Genomic DNA, 22283 nt, shown 5'->3' on the forward strand with positions numbered 1-22283 from the left:
AGTGAAAATTTTCAATGTAATAGAACATCTTTCTGATTAAGCAACTTTAAAAACAAACAAACAACAAAAAAGAAAAGAAAGAAAAGGAAAACCATAACTAAACCTAAAGAGGGCATGTTTTGAGCTTTTAAATGTAGCTATCATTGTCCTTACATTATTTATTAAATGTATCCCTGGTAGTCTATGTTTTTCATTCATACTTTCAAAACTCTTGAAAGGCATCTGTCAGTGGGCTTGCACTTTGCATGTGATTGGCAAGAAAGCCAAGAAGAGCTGACATATTTCCCCTAATATTTTTTCAATGTTGTTTGAAAAAACAAGAGTATGATTTTGAACTTTGCAAGCTTCCTGTTCAGCATATTCATGGTCCAGACATGTATTTCAGGCACTGCGTACCCTGAGATGCACGTTGCTCTCTGAATACGTATTGTCAGATAATGCACAGCTGCAGCGACAGCTATGCAAAAGTCTCACCTTCTTAGTAAAACTCTTACAGTGTCACACCACCAATCTTCAAATACCTTTTTTTTCCCTTTTTAGTGAGAGCAAGTGTCTCATACAAACTGACTTGTAAATACATTAACTCTGTTCTCATTAGTTTGTCTTTATTTCTCCCCCATCCCAGTTTCTTTATATTTCTGAGGTAGAGATATTCAATGTTAAGCGCAGTATTCCAGTCTAGCACTTCTGTTAGAACAAGAAGTATTCTAATTTTTCTTGACATCCAGCACAGGCCTTCGGAACTGTTGCCTAGACCCTACTGCTTTCCTAGGAACCAAGGGAAGATATCACGTCCTAGGAATGAAAAGATAAAAGTGCTCATGAGGCAACACCTAATATAACCCTTCAGAGGGAAGTCTTGAAATGTTATGATAAATTAAAAAGGAAAAAGAAAAAAAAAAAAAGGAAAAGCTAAGCAACTGCTGGCTGTGGCAATCAAATACAGAATTTGCAAATCCTTGGTAGCTAAAATTAGTTATTTATCAGAAAACCTCATATTGATGTGGCCAGCAATGATCCATCTTTAGGACTAAAACTTCATCTTTTCTTTCCGGCCTTGAAATACACCCTGGCTTGTTGCAGTAACAGAAAGAAGCCAGTCCTTGCAGGTTTTTATGTTTTAAACAAAAGTTCCATTGCTGTCAAAGGTTAATATCAATATCATTAGGCCTTAGATGCCGGTTCAGATCTTAGTGGAAACAGGTCATTAGTAAGGCAGAAAGATGTTTGTAGGGCCACAGTTCCACCTTCCCTTTCTCTGGGTACAAGTGAGCTGCTGACACTCCTTGCCCACTCCAGTTCTGGACATGTTTCTGTTTCTTCAGATAGTCTGCTGCAGCCTTGCAAAGATTTATCTAAACAGGGGAAAGAAAGTTGTGTTGGGAGGCAGGGGGCTGATGGGGAGGAAGGGACAGCTATAGGTGCCCTGTAAGTGTATACATAAGCTATATATTGCTCATAATCTCAGCCTGGCCCTTGGCTTTATGGAGAGGAATGTCACTGAACAGGGACTGACTGTGTCAGGGATGCCAGCAGAGGAGAGTTCATAGGCACGATCAACACGATGGTAAAATTCTGTAAGTCCCTGGTATCTTGCATCATGCTAAACTTGAGAATTTCTTTTGGCTGACTTTATTCCACCCTTTAACTCCCACGATAAATCTTTGACACATTAAAAATAATCTATAAACTCAAAAAAATGCACTCATGTCTCAAATGTGAAAGTTGCCCGTTCCCCTAAGAATAGCAGTTAAGCTGGCACCTGGTGTGTCACACTGTGTATATCTAGATGAAAGGGAGATTCCTGGCCAGTGTGTCTCCACAGCTCATTGATCTCCCTCTGCAGAAAGACTGGTATGTCTCCCTACAGACTCCTCGGCAGGATGATTTAAAACTTGCTGTTGAGCAATTTACAGTCTGGCATTGGATATCTGTACGTTGCACAGTGAGGAGCATGTTGGTAAGCTGCCACTGCTGCTTGCAGAGGAGGGCATTAAATCCCATAGCACGAGCAACGTCCTCACAGAGTAATTTAAGGGATATTTTGTTAACGCTTATAATAGGAACCAGTGAGTCAGACTTGAGAGTGAGAAATCGGGGGACATGGGAATACGCACTTGCAAAGAAACCTGGAGATTGGAAGGAAAGAGAAGAAAATTGTATATGGAGTGGCAACGTGAGAGGGAAATGATGAAAATGTGGAGTATGTTTAGCGGGGTCACTTTGCTTGGCATGCTGGTGTAATGCCAGCTAAGAGCTCCGAGCAGTATGTTAGTAAGTAGCTATGGGTAGATATATTTTCTGACTTAGGAACTTTAATCTGAATGTCTTTATTGCTCTTTAATAGACTGAATTGCATACCGGTAGGCTTAGTTTTACGACTTTTAATGACATTTCAAAACAGAATGCAGCTTACTTGACTTTGAATTGAATAATTAGAAAGTTCTTCCGTTTTTTGAGCATATTTCAAAATTTTAACTTAAATAGCTTTCTGATCGGAAAATACTGTTACAGGCGTTGGAAAAAATCTTCTTAAAAGAAGCCCAAACACACCAAAGGTTCAGAGCTAGGAACAGTCCTTTGAGGCAGTGCCTTAAAAGAGACAAATTTCTGTCCAGCTGAGAGGGGTTGCTCAACATAGCAGTACTTTTCTCTTTTCTTCCCTGTGTACTTTCAGCAATTAGTCCTTTTTTCAATGAAAATACCATCATATTTTGGTTAGGAGAGGAGAGCAGTAACTTTCATTCTTAGCATTGCTTTTGAGGGAAAAGTTTGGGAAAAATAAAAGCATTTGGAGATAAGTTTCTCAATCCACATCTTTGCTGGAAATTACTTTTAAATACCTTAGTTTAACATTTTTAAGTAATAATGTGTTTTGTAAGGCAGGAACAAATAGTTCCATCTGCAACTGTAAGCCAGCTGGTATGTACAAATAGTAAACTTGAACAAAGTGAAGGATCTAGTAAAACTAATTCCAAATCTGTGGTCTTTCCTAGTTTTTGTGACTTGGATGACACCAGATTCCAGAATGCACCCACATAAACAGCAGAAGGGCTTTGCAGAAGTCTCTTCTTTACTTACCCGGTGATGGTGGTGTATTATACTGGTACATTACATTGCATCCTAGTATGTGTTGTGCAAAAAAGGAGATAGATACCAGTCATCATCTCATAATGAAGTTTGCAGCCTGTTCTCATGGCTGTAAAATCAAACTAGGTGTGACAGTTCAAGGTGTAGTGAGATGGAATACGGTGATTCCTACCATATAGAAGACTTAAGTCTCAAAGACTTAAAATCGGCTGTAACCCAGGCTGATCCCTAACTGCTGAAGATGTTAGATTCCTTGATTATTGAGAGTTTGCCAAACCAGTGCATAAAGTTGGCATAATAATGACAGCATCCATTAAGTGTAAGTGCTCGGCTGTGTGCATGTTTTCTGGTATGAGTAAAGGGCACACGCTAACAGCAGGGTTTTTTTTCACTTTTTTGGGAAAAAACCTCACTGTGTCTGCAGTCATTCTGAGTCACTATGTAGTTATGTGTGGGCACCTTTTGATATGACTATTTTCACCTAATGCAGCAAAGTTGAAGGCCTCTTATTTTCCCCATCTCCTGCACTGGAGTTCTCTAATTCTGTGGCTCTCCAGATGACTTCTACCTTTTTGTCTTTTCCTTCCAGTTGTCTCTTCTATTCACTCAATTCTCATTTTTGCTTGTACTGCCAGTCTTACAGTTTTCAATTATCCAAAGTAGTAGCCCCAGTATACCCAATGTAGCAACCCCTCTGTCCAGGGTAGATGTCCATATCCACTTTAAAACAGTCTCTTTCTCCATGTAGACTGTGTAGTGAGACTTTTCTCATTCTTTTTTACACGTTGCATTTTTTCCTCCTTTTATGCCATCTGCTGCTTAAAAATGTTTTACAGCTAACACATAGTTTCACATTTCCGTTCACTCACAAGTTTCCTTTCTTTTGCTTGCTGCTTATGTTACTAGTTTTACCTCACCTCCAGTCTTGTTCCCGTCCCTTATCATTTCCTGTTGAATTTCCTAACCAAATAGCCCAGAATGCAGCCAGCTTCTTTGAGAGCAACCTGGCTTCAGTTCCAAGGAAAACAATGGAAGGTGATGACTATCTTTTCTTTGAGGAACCTCAATTTTCATATGTGGTCTGTAGGAAAGTGATTTCTATTTTGCCTGAAGGTAGCCAGGTATAGTCTGAAATACTGGCCACTTTGATGAGAAAAAGAAATATGAATTTGATGGCAGAAGTCAGGAAGTGGGTTTAAGTGGCTTATGCACGTTTGCATCTTATTAGAACCATAGCCATCCGTAACAGTTTCATTTTTTTACATTTTCAAGGTGAAATTTTCTTTAATGCTAAAGTTATAATCTTTAGAACATTTAAGCACAACATCCTTTTTTGTCCTTGGGCACATCTGCATATCTCCACGCAGATAAGAGCAGAATCCCTAGATCACCAAGAATATAATTGTCAGATAGAACCAAATACTTCTGAACTGGAATTCTTTCAGAATATTTTGAAGTGTGTTGTGGATTACAGTAGGACTCTGCAAATGGGAAGGTCTCGTTTTCATTTCAGTCGGCTTTGATTTCAATTGGCCTCAAAGCCTTATTTTAGGCCCATTTGACAGGATGCACATGGAAGAAAATCTAAAATACATTCCCCAAAGTCTGCTCTAAACTGTTGACATAGGAGGGATCTTATTCAGGGTTCTGCTGCAGATCAGTCTCTGTGTTATAAGTGGCCAGATTAAAACATTTTAATCTATTTGTCCTTGGTCCTCCGAGCCAAGGTATGATTAATTTCTGTGTCTTTCAGCCAGCCATTGTCTGCCTTGTAGGCCTTGAAACAACCATGCAAGGAGCTGGCAGGGATGTCAAGATAGTCTAATACCTAATCTCTTTGTTGGTTAGCAAAGGTTAGGTTTCATCAGTCAGCTTGACGGAACCAAGTACGTTACAATGTGCTTCTTATCTGTATAAAGTCTTTGCAGTCAGTTGCTGAATCATATCTGTGTCATCGCTTTAACCCTATTGGCGGGATAAGCTCTACATTTTTTGCTCTACTTTTATGTTGGGAATTGCAATTTTCCGTTCTGTTTTTTTCACTAAAGAGAAACTCTTTAGCAAAAAATCATTTCAATATTTCAGTAACTGGGTTAAAGAATAAAACATAGCCACATGGTTCTAGAAGAATTTTCAAAGCAGGAGTTTTAAAGCTTTCTGCTTTTGAAGTCTTAAAGGTGTCTGGCACTTGCTATTTTTGCTGAGGTTTTTTCTATTTGTTTTGATTTGTAAAGGTACTATTATCAGTATACACAAGTTATCTCCAACCCAGACACATATGAGCCCTACATAAAATATTTTGGCAACACCCCTTTTATTTATCTGACAACAAGCACTTAGTAGTATACGGAGTATTGACCTCAGCTTTGTTTTATGTTAAAAATACAGAATCACTGCAGAAAATTATCTTTTGGGTTGCATGAACTATACTGTCACACTGTAAAAGTAATATCTAGGAGTTTACTGTGGAAGTTTTTGTGAGCAGCTTTAGTACCTAAGGCATATAACCTTCCAGCCGCCTCACCGTGCTTACATTTGTCATGTCGTAGTGCTCGCGAGTGAAGCGCAAGGCTAGCAAGCCTAGATGGAGCCGGTAGGAAATGAATCTGTCTGCCACAGATACTTCAGACAAAATTATTAATCTTTAGTGGCAGGGAAGTGGCTCCCCCCTGAGTGGATTGAATGATGACAGAAAGTCTCTAAGCCTTGATAAGGTTGTGTCCAGGTTGGCTTCTGGTCTGGAAGGTAGATAAAGATTCTCTGTCCTTCGGATTTGTAAGGATGGCTGCTTTCTTTTTCCTGTGTGTGAGCCAAACTGTAACTTGCTTATTCATCTTATGGACTGTCTTTCAACTTAAGCATAGCTTGTATATGTTTGTCAAACAATAAATATGAGGTAGAGGAGGTGAAAGGGCTGGAGAAGAGTTTTTATTATGATGGAGATAAGAAACTACCTCCTTTGTTATGGGTGAAAATTAGTAGACTCTCTGAATCTTAAGTAGCAAATTTCTAGACCTTAATTCTTGGGCTCTGTAAGTGACCTGCTGTTCATTCACTTGTAGAGTATTTCTTTTTATAGCTGATCCATGGATTGCCCACTGTTTTAGGTTCCCTACATGTTTTCTTATTGTTGGGGCAGTTTCAAAGTATATTCTTTCTGAAAAAATTCAGGCAATGCTTTAGCTAAATTTAATATTTAAGGAGGTAAGTTTGTCTCTTTAGTTCATTTTTGTCTGAACACTCTTAATAAGTGTTTATAAAATCTGCTCTGGGCCTGATGTTTGGTCCACTACTGTTAATACCTCTGCTCTTCAGATTACTACAGTAAGAGTTAAGCAACTTTTTGCTTCTCTAGGCTGAGACTATTTTTTGTAGGATTATGTTCTCATTGAGCCAAAATCAAGAAATTACTTGGGAAAGGTAGTAAGAGGCAAAAATTGCTAAAGGTAATGCTGTTGATGTTATCTTTTCTATCAAAATGATACGCTCACTTCAAGAACTGATATGAGATGAGACAGGGGTTGATAGCAAAAGAACAAAGTCAGTTTACTGAAAGAGAGTTTGAGAAGCACTTGAAAAGTGTGAAGTCAGATAGTTTGAGCATCAGTCTAGCAAAGAAGCTTACCACAGTGTAAGCCTGCAAATTTTTCCCATCACACTTACCAAGTTAACTGTACCACCTGGCTTCATCAAGAGCACACCATGTCCCTTGTCACCTCCATCCTAACCATTCTGAGATCATGCCTTGAGCATGTGTCCTGCTTCTGAGTATTTGGTTGTACTTGAGAGTAATGGCTCTATAAAGGGGCTGAAGAGCCTCTATAACAGAAAGTATTAGCATAGAAATTAAATAGTTTAAGTGAAAACAGATCTTGAGAAATCAATCCATACACATGCCTGCCTTTGCCTAAGGGTCATAATTCTCAGGAGGTGAGGAATACCCACCTTCCTCAGACTCTTTTTCCACAGCCTCCCTGGTGGCATCCTATCTTTCTACATAGGACCTGACAACTGAATCCCTACTCCTTTGCTAGGAACTTTTTTTGTAACTGTTGGGAGGCTCACAGATTCATAGCCCTTGTCTTGTTTTCTCCAAACATCCTCTTCCTTCCTCCCAGTATTGAATTAGATCCATTAATTTCTTCATGGAGCTCTAAGAACTCACCACAGCTGAATAGTTAACCCAGTCTTCCCGATACAACCACTAGCGTTCATACAATTTTTGCACCTTTTGGTCTCAGGGTAGTATCTTGCGCCTCCACAGTGATCAGGGTCTCACTGAAGTTGGTGGGAAGTACTGCAGGAAAAGCCTGAGCAAGAGAAATGTATGGAGGAATGTATGGAGGAATTTGTCTCTGTGAGTATATGACTAGGCATGAGTTGACAGAACCAAGGTGATTTTGCCAAAATCTTTCTAGTTTCATGGATGGGAAGATGAAGACTCATTCAGGGCCAGTGGAGAAAACCCAAAGAATTTGTCAAAAAATTACCAGTGGCAATTAAGTTATTTTAAGACTGAATTAAAACTATTGCCCTTCCTTCAAAGGTAACCTTTTATCTGCTTTTCTAGACCTTGTAGTTTAAATAGTACTGATGTTCATATCAAAACATACCCTTTGGCTCTTCCAGTAGGATTAGGTTATTTTAATTTTATGTTTATTGAAATCCTAATTTAGTTGAATGATCTGTCTTCAGAAAACACACTTGCGCACTGTAGAAATTGATACCTCTTCTGCTGGTTTATGATTTAGCACTGGGGAAAGCCAATGATTGCCTTTGTCTCTATATTTCACCAGTCTGGCAACTTTTCTTTCATAGATAAGAGCTGTAGATTTGTAAGAGCTTTAGATTTATGCAGTTCTCTGTGCTTCCAGTTTTAACACGGTCATAAACCAAGCCTCCTAACAACGAGCCTGTTGCATGCTATCTTTATATTTCTAAGGACATTTTTTGCTGAAGAAGCACACATATAGGTCATATCTGCTTCAGTGAGGCTCTATCCAACATCTTGAATCTTCCTGCACAGAGAGCAGGATGGGGGCCAAGAGACAACGAGCTGTCCCAAACCCACACAGTGAGTCAGTGATATGGTTGGAACTGGAACTGAGCGGCTGCTAGCTCTCGGCTTCGTCTTAAGTGCATTAGGGAGTAATACTTCTCATCTTCTGCATTCCCGTCGGTATGAATAAATAGGCTCAAACTCCAAGGAATTTCACAAAAGCTCCCAGAAACTTGAGGACCGCAACCATGCTAGTGAGACCAGAACCTCTTACATAATCCCAGAAAAATGGGTAGCACAAGCCCGAGGTTGTCACTGAGCAGCCTGCAGGCTGCGGATCGCTTTTTCAAGCACAATCAAAGGGACACAGAAGTTCTGACCTCCTCACGGAGTGGCGTTGGTATCAGCACGTTGCTGGTTGGAGCGGAGACAGCCTTTCTCCAAACAGCTATGTCTCTACCAGAAGCAGAACCCTGGGGGATGTGACGCTGGCAGTGACACTCAACGGGGCCTGCTTTTCAGAAAACAAGCCCTATTGCTGCCTCACCAACGGTGCCGTCCTGTAGGAGGATTTTTGTTTTGAATTAACGTGAGTCCCACAGAGAGCTGAGCTGTCTCATGGCCTGGTATGTTAGGCAAGCAGTGGGTAATCTATCCTGGAAGGGGGAGGTATTTAGATGGGACAAAGACTGGAACTAAAGATTCCCTGACATTTCCTGAGAATAACATCTGGACCTGTGTGAACTGGTTTGGTAAATATTTTTGTATGTTACATATGCTGTCATTTGCATGATGAGTAGTCAGAATACCTGCATATATTACATCGCTTCTATAAAAGTCATTTGGATAACCTCAACAGTACTTGTAGAGTCCTCAGGATTTTGATACTAATTTGCTTCCAAGTAACATTTCTTTTTTTTATTTAAATTATGCCTACCAGTGAAGGGAGCCAGCTATAGTTGTATTTGGAAAAAAAGGAAATTGTAGGATAGACAAGCTATTTTATATCTGACTTTGTAAAAGTGGCTTTTGATGGGCTGGAATGTGTCTGACTTTGGAAAAGACCGCGGGAAGATCAATGTCACAGATACTTTTCTTCCTTCAGATGTAAGTAGACACAAAGCAGAAGAAAAGGTGGTGTTTTAGGAAAAGGAAAATGTCTTTGAATTGTACTGCATTCTGTATTGCTCCCATAAGCTTCTATTTAAAGCTATCACCACGTTTTGGCTGCCACTTTTACTGAATCTATTTAAATATGTTTTAAAGGTGAATTGGCTGTGTGACATTTTTGTTCTATATTATGGCGCGGCAATCTATCTGATTTGCAGTCAGACAGAAAGTGTTACAGCTTGAAAAGAATAGGTTTCAAAGCCTTTTCACCCCCCACCTGTGCACGTAAATGTCCTCCTACGTTAATAAAATATAAGGCCATCAAATGAAGAGAGCAGCTTGTTGGAAGTGCTGGAAAAGAATGGACGTTTAAATTAATTTTTGAAAGTATAAATTTGAAACTTATGAAAAGAATGAGGTGTGTCTGGTGAAGCTGGATAAAGGAAAGATGAATGTGAAGGCGATTTTTTTTTAATGTGCTTAGCAGACCCAGCTGGAGTCTTATTTTCAAAATCTGGCCCTTACCACACACACAAAAAAATATTTTAAAATAATAGTAACACGAAGTCTGATTCTCACATTGCCCTGTGTAGCCTCAGTGAAATAGCAGACGTGCAAGTGGTCTGGAGATGAACTGCAAGGAACCAGCCAAGGATATATCATTTCTTCAATATCATTTTACTGTTGTTTCTTTTTTTTCACTGTTGGATAATGATGAAAAGGCAGAGTAAGTGCCATCTGAAGTCTATATTGTTGGCAAGAGCAAGCCAACATGGGATTTACATTTTTTATTTTCTGCTTTCTTATTTATAAATTATATTCTTATATCTCGTTAAAAAAAATTACACCTCTCACACCATTTAATGCCATAATATACAAAGGTTTTATGTAAGCCTTTGAAGCTCAGAAAATTCATAACTTAAATGTGTATTATCAGTGTTTCAACCATGTGTGTTTGTAAGGTTGATCTACAAAACAAGTAAAAATGGTAAAGAAACATTTTACAGTGTGTCATTGAGCCCAGCAGACTGCTTCTGGCAGGCTCCCAGTCAGTATAGCCCTCTGCCTTTCACAGTTTGCTCCCTACCTGTGTGATAAAAAGGACATTTATGGCGCTGAAAACGTGGTATTTGGTGGCATTTCACAAGGCGCTGATTTGGCCCTGCTGGCCAAGTCAGGAAGCCCTAAGAAGTGGACCCTCACTTTTGGAACCTCTTCCTCCCTTTACACACAAGCAGCCCCAGTGGGTTCACCCCGAGCGGTCACGCAAGCCTTGCTGCTCACCCTCAGCTTCGGGTAGAGACATGGGTGCAGTGACATGCAACATGTCACTTGGTAACATCACGTTCCATGGTAATCTTCCTTTTTTATTTTAAGTTAGAGTGTGAAGACTGGAAATCTAGGTTAATCTATTTTGCCATTTTAAATGCAAACAAAATGGGGTGAAAGAGAAGGTTGGTGAGACAGTTTGTTCAAACCGTGGCTGAAGTACTGAGGTCAGGAACAGATTAAGAATGATTTTTATTTTTTTTTTTTTAAACAGTCATAAAAAGAAAAGGAACTTTCTTAGCAGCACTAGGTATGAGTGCTTGGGAAGGTACATTTCATGTAGTCCAGTGTATTTTAAATCCTGATACATCTGAATCTTCATCTACAGCAAGTCCTGATTGCTTTTGTAACTAGAATTGATGATACCATTGATGATGCCTGTCCTTGTAAGTGCCGGAGTCTGACAGCACGGCACACCAGCCACACGGAGCAAGTGCTATTTTGTGGAGCATGCTAAGGAAAATATGGGGAAGAATGTTATCCATGTTGTTTCCTCAGGCCTAAATTTCTAAGTTATATACTGCGCTTTGGAAATGGCTTTGGCCTAAAGGTATATTTATAAATTTTGTCTCTTCAGAGTTAAAGAAGCAGAGGAGGTCTGCAGGCAGAAAAAGGGGAAGTCGCTATATAATATAAGACCAAAACATGACTCTGGAATTGTAAGTAAAAATTGTAGCAATATTTCTGTTCCCATCACTCATTCTACCTTTTCTTTTCTCTTTGCACTTTATAGATATGTTATTATTGATCTAGGTTTTCGCTCTGTTTTATTGTGAATGTTGAACATTTCCACAAAAAGTGTTAGATGAACAAACTTGAATGCTGCCTATAAATATTGCTCGACAAAACAGATGTAGCACAAGCAACAGCAGCATATGACTGCCCACCCTACCAAACTCCCTGCATCCCAGTTTTCCTGTGGGATGCACCTAGAAGGCAGAAAGGCGTTTCCAGTCTTCAAGTTTATTCAGTCTGTTTCCGCTCTCTTTTCTACAGTTACAAAATGTAAGGAAGAATTGTGATAGGTAGACATCTTTCAGGTTGGATCCTTGTACCCAATACTAATGGCTCCTGTTGCACTGATCTGGATTTGTTTGGAATAGAAACCCTAGAAAAAGATAATACTTGCCATTCTTCTGAAAACCGCTAAATAACTTCAGTGATAGTAGAGGAGTAATCCTTGTCATTCAGTGAAACTTTTCCACTATAATTGTCTAAGCATTGCTAGGATCATGACTGATTTTACAGAAAATAAACACTCCTCTAGTGAAAAATTAGTCTGGCAGCTCACATTTAAATTATACATGTGGAAATTACCCATCGATTCTATTTGTAAAATACTATAACAGAAGATATTTTTCATGTGTCCATGTCCCTGTCCGCCCCCCACCAGCCATGATTTAATTCTTTTGTGCTTTGTAGTCACAGCTACGTTACTGTGACACACCCTTGAAATGAAGCAAGTGGTAATTTACTATATTCTAACTAGTATAATCTGACACAGGACAAAATAGCATTGCATTTATTGTTTCCTATTCTGAATATTTAGGGAGAGCTGGCTGTGATTAGTGCCATAAGAAATGTAAATGGAGTAACGGCTTGGTTAGGAATGATAAAGTAGGTTTTATTTTATCGATTTTATTTTAAACCAGAGCAAGATGTTATTTAAAAAACAAACAAACAAAAAAAACCCCACACCCAACTAACACTGATTTGAATTTCTCCATCTCACCTATATCTTGCCAAATGTAAAGACAGTGATGGATTTTTGTAATTTTTTTTCTTTTTTAGAGAACCACCATAGGTTTAATTGTTCCTGTGTCATTTTCATTATTAGTTGCACTGAAACTGGGACTTTCAGTGTTACTGAAAATTTGATAGAGTGAAAAGGAAAGTGAACAAAACTACTTCAAAAGCATTTTGTAGCTGCAGTCTATTTCAGTTCAAGCTTCAAAGGAAATGTATTTCTGAAGTCAGTTCTGCAGTAAGTAGAACTGAGCGTTAGCCTACGTCTTTCTGTGCTTTTCATATTTCTGTGAGGGGGTTTAATATTTACTCAATTTTCTGCTTTCTTTTACTCATTTTATTTTTCAGAAAGCAAAGATAAGTATGAAAATCTGAGAGAAGAAAAGCAAAAGCCATTGTTACCAAAACTCAACACGCCTGTGGGTGGGGAGTGAGGAGGAAGGAAACTGCATCATCCTGATCATTTGCTTTCTCGACCTTTTTAAATTCGCTTTTTGTTCTCTAGAGTTTTCCACCAATTGATGTGTTATGGTACATTCATTCATGAATGTAATCACTTTAATGGAGTGCCCAGCAATAGACTAGGTATGGACTTGAAACACCTACCCTGTACTCTGCGTCCCCTTTGCCACTCCAAACGGTATTTTGTGAAGCGTACGGTATATTACAAATAGGCCAAGTCAGCATGCATAAACAGCGGCATCTGCATCAGTTCTGAACATGCAGCAAATTGCATTAAGTTGAACTTCATAAGAATGCTACTCGATACAGTAAAACATTTCCATTCCTACTGGCAACATCTGTCTAACACAAATACTTCATGGCACTGCACTTAGATTAGGGAAAGAAATGTTACTCCTAGTGAATTGTTTGTATCCGTTTCATGTTGGCATTTGTAGTTCGTATTTTGAATCGTTAAGTGCTGTTTATACAGTATAATCAATGCTTTCCCAACTTGTTTGGTTGCCCTCCATGACTAAATATTTGTGGAACAAGATGTTTACTGTAACTATCTTTAAAATCGATAAGGCAGCATACTTTTACTTCATCTTTTGCCAGACAGTGAATGCCAGGTGGTATGGGGGTCAGAAATCCAGCATTAAAAAAAAAAACAAAAAAACAAAAAAACAAAAAACCACAAAAAAAACCAACCAAAAAAGAGTAAGTGAAAATCAGGAAAATACAGAAAAGCACAGAAGTATGATAGAGTATGAGAGAGATTTGGCTATTATAGTTTGTTAATATATGAAGCAGCTAATACTTTTACATGAACTTTAAAAGGTATAGTATAGTTTTAACTGCTGATCACTTAAATCAGACAGGCTTTTGGCCACATGTACATGACTTCCCTTTTGGAATTAGCTTTACATTTAATTTAAAACTCCTTTAGAGAGCCATTAAAAGATGCACATGGGGATTGCCATTTACAGAAAACAGTAGCCAGTTCTAGTGACAGACCAGAGCCTACCAACTAATTGGCATCAAGTTCACACTTAACAGAATTGCAGACTTTTCCTCCGGGCTTTCAGTGTCCCTGACTAGGAGGTTAATGATTGAAACCTATGACTTAGGGCTTCCATTTTAGACCACATGCTTAATTCCTATTTGCAATCCAGAATTAATTCTATCAGTTTTGATCTGCTCAACCAATAACAGCCCCTTCCCCCAGTCCTAATTGAAGAGCCCCAAACCAATCAGCCCGATTGATAACATTTTTCTTTCAAAGCGCACTTTTCCTGAAGGCAGGCTGTGTGTGTGACTGAATTGGATGCACATGCTTAGAGTCTTGGAGCCTGAAAGATACTGGGATGAGGCAAACGAGCTCTAACCTGCTGGGTTGCGTTATTCCCTGTCTAATCTAGCACATCAAGAGACATTCCTAGCTGTCCAGAGGCTAATGTACCCTACAGGGTGTCATAAATGGAAGTGCAAAATATGACCTCAGGAATCTGTTATTCTTCAGATACACCAAGCACTAGAAAAGATGGGTTTTTTCACTATGTGAAAAGCAAGTCTCCTGTTGCTGACAAACCTATGTGAAAATCTCTACTTGTAATAATTTCTGGCAGGGATATAAGTTACTGAGAATGGAGTTCTAAAATTTTGTGTTGACGGGAGTAACATTACTATTTGGGAAAGTGAAAAGGAGAGATTATTAGCTGGTACATCTAACTTATGGAAAAAACTTTAAAAAATGAAGCTATTTTAATGGCACTGATTCAAATCCATGTTTGTATTTATGTAAACAATAGTCTTTTCCTCTTAACATTGCTCCTAAGTGCAAGGATACAGTAGCATGTTTTCATTTGTAGCCTTCCTGTTCCCTTCAGTACCTACAGTATGTATATTACTATACTAAATGAAATAATAGATCATCTAACAAAGATCACTATGTGCAATACTGTATTTAGTGTTTCTATTTCAATTTTTTTAGAATGTTAATTTATATGAAAATAAAAGGAATAATAATGAAGTAACTGTTTTCTCTCTTCACTGTCAGGCTATGCTGCAGTTTGCTAGCAACCGTTTGCTCCCTAACCACCTTGTCCCATTCAGGCTCCCGTGACCAAGGATAAAAACTTTGTGAACAGATGGGTGGAAACGGGGCTTCTCTTTCCTTGCCTTTTGGAAGCACAGTGACAGTAATTCCCAGTTATGTGGATGTATTACCTTTTCCCCAGGTGGTGGTAGCGAGGAGCTTCAGAGTCCTTTACCCACCCTGCTGTCGCTCGCTCGGGTCTGTGGCTTGTGCACGCCTTCCAGTATTGTACCTGGCTCAGGCTTGTAACCTGTGCCTACTCACAATGCCTACGTAAGTCTCCAGAAATTGCTATTAGGACAAAAACACGCATAAAAAAAGTATTATCTGCATATTATAATGTCTTTATACGTATATTTTATATCATTAAAGTGTTATCTAGCAACCTGGTAGGACTGTCACATACGTACATCCCTACCCTTTTCACCGGATCTGCAGCGTGGATGCTGGAAGTCATTTGCAAACCTCTCTGAAGAACAGTGTCAAAGGCTGACCGCAGCTGGTGGTACCATGTTATGATCTTAAGATACAAGCTGCTGCACAGATTTTCCTCTTTGAACATGTCTTTTATGTAGCTTTCTCTCCAGCCTGTTTTCAAACACACATTCAAAGTAAAGTAGCCCACTATGTGCAGCACCAAAGTGGATCCACAACACTCCCAGGGGGGATTCCCAGCCTAAGTTTCACCACTGCCCTTTTTTTCAGTGGTACGTTCAGCTTTTTACAGCATTCTGGACTAATGTTCTTTTGTTTGTTTGTGTGTGTGTGTTAAAGAGGTTGAACATCCCACTGATCCCCTCTCTCCCCATTTCCTGAAACATCAAGCATACCACGCTTTGGGTTGGCTGTTGTCCTACGAGAGTTCTCGTGGACAGAATTCTGAGCCTTTGCTGATCACTCACCGTTACTTCAATGCAGCAGCTAGATACTGACTTTCGTACCTGAGCAGCAGATGTGACTTACTGAGAATGCCTGGGTTTTTTTAAGAGGAACTAAGAAGATCCATGCTGTTTTGCTTGCAAATTAATGCCTTTCAGAAGCATGGTACTTTGCACGTGTCACCATGCAATAGTGCTCAGCTTTTTTTGTAGCACCTTTCATCATCCCGAAGCACTTCCAAAACTTAGTTAAATATTAACCAGCAGCGGCAGTGGGAATACAATTAGTGACATCTTCTAGACTGATATTTTTCTTGCCCAATTTTTCAGCTAAAAATGTTGGAAACAGTTGCTAATTTCATTGAGAGAAGATATAGCAAGTCTTTGCATTGCAATTATTTCATTGCATACTCTAGCTTAACAAGCAAAAGCCAAGTTTGTGCCAACCCCATTATATCAATTACTTAAGTTACGTCTATTTTAAACCGCTGCGGACAGAATAAGTGAAAACTCATGGAGCTGAGTTTTTCTGAAGATTGTGTGATCAAGTCAGCAAAAAGAGAAGACAGAAAACCATGTCTCACACCATTCAGGCCTGCCACTCACCAATCAAATGGGATTCACATCACAGAATAGGTTTTTCAAGCCATTACCTTGCTTATGACAGACCCATTGGTACCTGCGCTGTACCCGATGTCCATCCAACTTTAAAGGGATCCAAGAGCAAGTCCATTGCCTCAAAGAAAAGGCATCTTTCTGAAGATAAAGGATCTTTACAGCGTCAGCACTTTTTTCTCATTTATACCCAGCTGCAGGTCCAACTTGTCACTCAACCCCAAACTGGAGCCCTGCCAGGGTGACACTACCATGGGGTGGCAGAGCTTGACATTCACTGTCCCCCTCCTTCCCCTGTCCCACAGCATCACTAAGCAATACTGAATCTAGCTGATTTAAAGCTTTTTTTCATCTACCTCAGGAGACTTGCCTTGCTCTTGGATCATTTCCGCGAGTGGGAGTGTTTTGGATGGCAGCGTACGCCTGCGGTATGGCGGGTCAGCAGGTGGGCAATAAGGGGCTGGGTGAGCTGGACATGGGCTCTGGGCTGCACCACCAACAGTGGAGATGCACATGGGTGCTGGGCAATGAAGCCACTGGCGAAGCAGGAGCATGGCAAAGAGGCAGGTGGAAACAAGAGAGGGGTATGGGAGGAGATGGCTGCCTGAGCTCCTTTTGAGCCGACTGGTAGAGGCACCTGCAAGTTCTGAGCAGAGGGCCCTGACCACACGCAGGTAGCTAAAGCACAGCGAAATATTAATTCTTGGATTTAAAAGCTACTACAAGAAAGGAGAAAAAAAAAAAAGAAAAAGAAAAAAAGAGAAGAAAAAAAAAAAAAAAAGTCCTTAAATCCATGAAATTCCTGAACCCTGAGAGGATTCGGGCAAGAGATGGGGAAGGAGACAGCAAAGGGTTCATGCCGGTGTCATAGTGCCATAAAGGACAATAGCCTTCCCCTGCTCCTTGTGCGCTAGGTGCTCCTGCTGCTTTCAAGACCCGTGACAGGCATCTCTTCTAGTCATGTGGAGGCTCGTTCCTTAGTGTGAGAACTCCCTTTCCTCACTGAAGCTTTTCTTCAAGATTATTTTGCAAATATTTTTTATCTGGGTAGGAAAGAAAAAAAAAAAAAGGGGGGGGGGGGGGGGTGGAACACAGAACACTATCCTACCTTTGGACAGACATACACTGTATTCATGCAAGAGCTGACAGCCATCAATAAAATTCTCCTGTATCTTAAGATATACTTCATTTTTTTTTTTTTTTTCCCTTCCCTTCCCTGAGTAGTTTGGTGCCTGTTACATAAGGATCTCGCTATCTTTTAAGCAAAACCACTTTGGTCAGGGTAATAGTTACTTCTCTTACCGCAAATGATGCCAGCAGTTCAGCCAGTGGTGGAGCTTTGGTTGCCTTCCTGTCAGTTCACCAAAAAGATTTGTGCATGCAGAATCGACTCCAGGATCTAGGATTAGTGCAATTCATGCTTCCCTCTTGCCCTGCAGGTACTTTTGAGGGGGTGGGGGACAAGGGAAGAAGTAGCTAGGTCTTCCCAAGCTGTCAAGGTGAGCCTGTATCTGGTAGGGTCAAAAGGAAGCCAGAGAATATACTGACGAGAGAGCAGCTGGACACAAGGTGTTGAAGCAAAGCCGGGAAACCTGGATGCCATATAACCCTAGAGTAGCTTTATTATTTAATCTATAATTTAATAGTAGACCTATAAAATAATTACATTATACTTAAAGCATTTCTTCATTTTTGTTTTCATTTATAAAACAAGAATTAAATACAGTTTTAACCATTACAAGCTCAACTCAGTTTTTACATAAACACAGCTCCTAGAAGGAGCTTTAAGCTGCAGCATATTCATATTGCAAACTGGTGAAAAACCCAGGCAGGGCATAGCTTAAACATAAAGATTCTTGCACTTTTTTTTTTTTTTTTTTTTTTAACTGAAGTTATTAGGGTGCTTTTCGTTCTCTAGTCCAAAATGCCAGACTTCCCATTCATTTCTTTCAAGTGGAGACTGAGATCCCAGGAGTCTTTGACTGTAGTTATTGCCGCCTTACCCCCCCGCCCAGCTCCCCGCAGCTACACCAGTGCTCGAGCTTGGCCTGACCGGTGCTGGCCTGGTGGCTGGCACGATGCTGGCAGGGCAGCAGCGAGCGCTGATAAAGCAATCCCCGTGCGAGGAACCTCCCCGTGCCCTGCTGACACGCTGAAAGAGCACAGCAGCAAAGCCACAGCCGTTCACGTAATCAGGCTAACAGACCTGACCAACCTCACCCTGCCCACCCCGAGCCCCGTAAACCGCTTGGCGAGCTCTGGTGGAGCTCAGTCCCAAAAGCCTCTTAGAGCCGGCTGTCGCACAGAACAGCGACCTGTGGCACTGAACCCCTGGCTGGCAGCAGGGGCCAGGCACGTTAACCCGTTGAAGCGGCTGCATGTGAAGAGGCTGGTGGGGAAGGGCTCCCACCGCAAGCTGGTTTCACGAGATGCAGATGCTGAACTGCGAGACATGCATCAGGGAGTCGGCGTGTCATTTTTAATTTGTAAGCTTCAGACAATTGAGCACGCATGGGCTCCGGGTTGGGGGGAAGGGGCTGGTTTGTTTTGAGACATGGGGTTTTAATGCAGCTGGGACTAATACAGTTCTGATCTGTAACAAACAGATTATACAGGACATGCTAAACTCCATCAACTGAATAACAACACAGTATGATTTTAAATGAACTGCAAGTGTTCACCGACACTGATTACGTAGAACTCAAAACCCGCGCGGACCACCAGTACTGTAGCAATTACCACTTACTCTCTCCCTGCTCCTACAGCTGTGACCCATTCCAGCGGCACTGACTGATGGGCTTGTCCTTTAACACTAACACATTAACGTGGTTTCCAATCATGGGAGAGACACCACTCCCAAAACCTGATGACACTGATGTAGCTTTTGTATTCAGTCCAGCCATGACCAAATTTTATCCTTTGTGCGACAGGGCTTTTATACCTTAAGGGAAACATTGTTCCCTTAAGTGTTCTCAGCTCCTCTCCCACTACCCTCCCACCTACCCTGGTCTGAGCAGGCATAAATATAAGGTCATACATGGGTGTTGTCTTTCCTGGAGTAAGAAACACACACACACATCTAACACACAAAAACCTACCGAAAGCCCAGTTAAACCATGTCCATTTTAAGCCAGGCAGCTGACCTAGCAACCGAGTCTCTTACTCAACGTATTTTAATCTCCGGCACATTCTGCCACAAGAAAAATATACATGGCTAGGTCTATAATACTTTAAACAGCTGTTTACTATAGCTAGGTTACAAAATAAACACTGCTGCAGAGACCACGTGTTGGATATACTCTTAACCACAACAGCATCAGAACCCACCCTCAGTCTGCTCCGCGGTGACGGTGGCTGACCCAGCGCCTCGCCCTCTTCCCCTCGCTCCTTATCTGCCTTCAGACAAGAAGCCCCGAACCGCTTGTCATTGCACAATTAAAGTTGTCTTGAGGAGATGAGCCTCGTCAGAGAGCCTCGCTTGCTTCTCGCAGGTTACTCGTCCCTCATCTGCGTCCCCCAGCCCTGGGCAGCGCCCCAGCACTTCCAAGTGGGAGCGGTGAGCTCCAGCCCAAAGCACGGGGAAGGCGTCCTCGTCTTGTGGAGGGGACTGGAGTGTAGGGCAGAGGGCTTTACTCCACACAGTGGAAACATTTAATGCTGGTTTCAGCCAACTGGTTACTTAGAGGATCGATCGCAACTCCTGGCAGCCTGCTCCACTCCAGCAGATTCAACCGCCAAATGACACTGGAAATACAATGAAACTTGATGGTGAAGTGCCTCACACAGCCCATTAAACAGCGTTATTCCAGTCGGCAAGCGGCAAGGAGCCTCTCCTTGCTCGAGAGATGCCTCCTGAAAGACAACAGAACACCGACAAAAAAAAAAAAAAAAGAAGGAAAAGAAGAAACAAAGTGACAAAATGGACAGTCTGCTCAGTGGGAGAGGGGAGGCAGCAGTAAATCTGATGGGGGCAACACCAAGCAGTAGCCACACGCCTGCTCTCACAGTTTGCCCGAGTTGTTAAGATTCACAGACATGCACCGGCACTGCTTGACCTTCTGGATTTTCTTGAGTCGGAAGGGTGGGTCCAGCTCTGGGCACTCCAGCTGCACGGTGGAAGAGGTGACCTTGTGTGGCTTGCAGAACGCGCAGGACTGGAAGGACTCCTCCTCCTTCTTCACGTGCCGCGGTATGTAGAAGGAGTTGCACTGCCCATAGCAAAAGCGGTTGATGATGGTGCGGCTTATGCAGCCCTCCTCGCTGACAGTCTGCCGCAGGGGCTGCGTCTTGCACCAGTCGCTCTTGAGGTATTTCCTCTCGGTGACCACCAAGGCCTCCTGGCTGGAGGCCAGCACCTCCTTATTCAGCTGCTGCCTCCGCTCCGAGTGGTTGCTGCTGCTGTCCTTGTAAGGGGAGGGAATGGCGCCCGCCGGACGGTTTTTCCTCGTGTCCGTGACTCGAACCAGCGCTGCCATCAGGAAAACGGACAAGGCGAATTTCCAAATCATCCTGCAAACAGCAACACAAGCAGCTGTTAGGAGAGACACGTTTTCAAACCACAGAACTGTAACGGCGGTGAACTCTTCTACGCCTGCTTTTAGAAGCAGCGGAGATCTTGCCACCTTTGTAGTCCCAACAGCTTTCCCCAGGAGATTAGCTCTATTCTCAGGTGATTACTTATCACGAAGTGGCTAAGCCCTGTGAAAGTCACATCGCTCCCCCCCAGCCTTGCGAGCTCTCCCACTACTTGCTTTCCCCCCACAGGGACAGTGCTGCTTCGATCGCTGAAGAAGTGACTTTACAGAAGCTCCAGCCAGAAAAGCTTCCTCCTCCTCTGTGAAATCCTGGGCCAAACAGCTGGGCAAAGTCCTGGCTAGCGAAGGCTCCAAAGACTCCTGCCAACACCGTGACAGCTGATTTGGGGACGGCGGGGGAGAAGGGAAGGGAATGCCCGGTTACACAAGGTGAACTCCCATCTGCCTCCCCAGCCCCCGAGTCCCTGCACAGCCTCATCCCACACAGAAGTAGCGAGAAGTGTCCAAAAGCCGATTTTTATTATCTTAAATTACTTCTGAAGTTTCTTGGGGCTTTTATGGAACTTACAGATTTGCATTTATTGCCTTTGTGGGAGGCCGAAAACTTGATGGATTTATTCTTCCAGTAAAAGGAAATGCTTAAACACAACTTTGACTTCATTAGCGCGATGCCTCTTAGGCAAATGGTTTAAGAAGGTTTGTAAACAGGAGAGAATTCAGTATTTATTTTAGATGTTAAGGAATAGGTTAGATCACAAGCCAGTTGCTAAGTTAAAATAGTCAGCCAGTTGGCAAAAATATTTTTTCCTATGGTTGTCTTTTAGGATTTCTTGTTCTGTGGAGCATCCCTTACCAACTCTTGGATTTTCATCAACCACTTGTCCAATTCATTTTAGTAATGTGTCTCGGTGCGATTCCAGGATATCAGAGTAGACATACTAAATTTCCTCATAAAGTCAGTTCTCACCAGTGCACTGCCACAACTCATTTTACAGTTCACTTCATGCCGTTCTCCCTGGAAAGGGGGAACAGAGGGTCTCTAGGGTGCCAGAAGTGGGTGCAGCCCAGAAGCTTCCTATTCGGAGGCAAGGACCCTTCAAGTCTTTCTGAAAGTGTTCTTAGTGAACTGTATTTTTATAATAGCATACAGATGAAAGACTCATCCCTCTCTTCCCAGTAAAGTTTCAAATCCTTCCAAGTAATGATTTATTTATTTTTCCTTTAGAGAGATGCCAAGATGAAAACAATACCATCATACCAGTAAATATAGGTATGTCTCACACTAGAGACACTTGAGATGGTGCATAGATACTCCTAACATGAAAACATGCCCGTTTCCAAACAAAGACACCAACAGATTGAAAGAGTCATTGCTGCAAAAGTGCAAGAGAAGATAACAACAGCAATAGCAAATACGTCTTACCTAACAAAGCAGACCTAAC

The 22283-nt window shown here is 41.5% G+C and overlaps 2 protein-coding genes across 6 annotated transcripts in view; one reads left to right on the forward strand and one right to left on the reverse strand.

Moving 5' to 3' along the window:
* The window catches only part of FMN2 (formin 2), a 165634-nt gene extending 150887 nt beyond the window's left edge, over positions 1-14747 (forward strand). The window contains 2 exon segments of the mRNA XM_040599133.1: positions 11106-11187; positions 12623-14747. Of these exon segments, the coding sequence (XP_040455067.1) occupies positions 11106-11187; positions 12623-12649 (109 nt within the window). The 3' untranslated portion in view covers positions 12650-14747.
* Positions 14748-17903: 3156 nt separating this feature from the next.
* Positions 17904-22283, reverse strand: part of GREM2 (gremlin 2, DAN family BMP antagonist) — a 41032-nt gene continuing 36652 nt past the window's right edge. For all 5 annotated transcript variants that reach the window (XM_040598634.1, XM_040598631.1, XM_040598633.1 and 2 more), the window contains one exon: positions 17904-20815. In XM_040598634.1, the coding sequence (XP_040454568.1) occupies positions 20308-20814 (507 nt within the window). In that variant the 5' untranslated portion in view covers position 20815 and the 3' untranslated portion in view covers positions 17904-20307. The remainder of the gene's footprint in view (positions 20816-22283) is intronic.

This window comes from Falco naumanni, chromosome 6 (genome assembly GCF_017639655.2).
Source record: "Falco naumanni isolate bFalNau1 chromosome 6, bFalNau1.pat, whole genome shotgun sequence".
Lineage (NCBI taxonomy): Eukaryota > Metazoa > Chordata > Aves > Falconiformes > Falconidae > Falco > Falco naumanni.